The 1339-nt window shown below is 37.2% G+C and overlaps 1 protein-coding gene across 1 annotated transcript in view; it reads left to right on the top strand.

The window, feature by feature from the left end:
* LOC103467955 (uncharacterized) overlaps window positions 1-1339 on the top strand; it is a 2136-nt gene extending 797 nt beyond the window's left edge. Inside the window, exons 2-3 of the mRNA XM_008414715.1 lie at window positions 4-92; window positions 424-1339. Of these exons, the coding sequence (XP_008412937.1) occupies window positions 4-92; window positions 424-706 (372 nt within the window). The 3' untranslated portion in view covers window positions 707-1339. The remainder of the gene's footprint in view (window positions 1-3; window positions 93-423) is intronic.

The raw sequence follows: 1339 nt of genomic DNA on the forward strand, positions 1-1339 counted from the left end.
GAGGCAGATGAGCGGTTTCTCGACGGCCTGAAGACTTTAAACTGCAGAGAGCAAACCGAGCTGCTAAAACTGAAGCTGTTCTTCTATAACAGGTCAACTCTGCTGTGTTTACACACATATCCATCCTCATATTTGTTAACTTCTTTTGTTTTCCTTAAAGCTGTTAGTACACCTGCAGTGTTTATTAGCTTATGGAGATGCTTAATCTTTCTGTTTATTTTTATTACAGTGATTCTAAGCTACACATCTAAATTAACCATAATTAATCTCAAACATTTGTTTTTATTKCTATTCACAATGTTTATTATGTTTTATTTTGCTACATTAGATGTTAGCAACCATAAATAGTATTTATTTTTGATTAATTCTCCTTTAACTGTGTCATTTTTATTTTTTAAATCCCTCTTTCCTGTCCGTCTTCAGRTTTGTGGAACCAATAGATCAGCAAAGCTACAAAAGGTGGATCTCTCTGTCTTGTAACAACCAGCAGGACCAGATTGCTCAGTCAGATCCAGACTCAAATGAAACAGAAACRTCTGCAGACGGAGAAACAAAGCAGCTTTCTTTTGCAGAGGTGATGCAGCTGGTTCAAGAAGGAAAAGAAGTGCCAGGAGTGACGGAGCCGGACGTCCAGCCCAGCAACCAGAGTCCCACTCCGTCTCAGATGCAAAGAGTGCAGAAACCGTGGGAAGCTACACCATCATAACTGAACTTCCACTTAAAAACCAATGTAAGATTTAAATGGCTGTAAGATTTTGTTAACATCTGTCGGATGCTGTGGAATCAACAGTCTAGCACTTTTTTTGTGGTAAGACTAAGAAATTAAGTTGTTAATTTATTATATTTTAGACTTTAGTCAGTTTTACATTGACTTACATGTCCCAAGGTTTTCAGTGAGATTTTGAGCAGAACTGCATAATGCCTGAACTTTCAGTTTTCAATCGGTTCCTTCCTCTTCTTTTGGTCAATTTTATTAAAATAAAAYTTGGGAAGAAGAAAACACTGATGTAAAAATAAAATAAATGTTCACGCTAATCTGTCTGGTCCTGTAGCGTAAAATGGTGGCTCCCACAGATGCCTTCAGATGAGTGGACCAGGGTTTATGCAGGCATCTGAGACAATTATTTTGCTGTGAAACTGCTCCAGTTATAATCTGTGCCATGAATGATGCACTCAGTAACCGAAACTGCAAGTAGTTCAGTTAGAAATCGTAACTTTTTGTTGTCCCACTCTGTGTGCTCATGTAATAAAAATAAAAGTTCAACTTTGCACATTTTATACAAAATCTAGATGAGGTGACATGGGTTAAAAATAAAATCTCCGATTTTTTCACACCAGA

This window comes from Poecilia reticulata, linkage group LG7 (assembly GCF_000633615.1).
Source record: "Poecilia reticulata strain Guanapo linkage group LG7, Guppy_female_1.0+MT, whole genome shotgun sequence".
NCBI classification, from domain to species: Eukaryota; Metazoa; Chordata; class Actinopteri; order Cyprinodontiformes; family Poeciliidae; genus Poecilia; species Poecilia reticulata.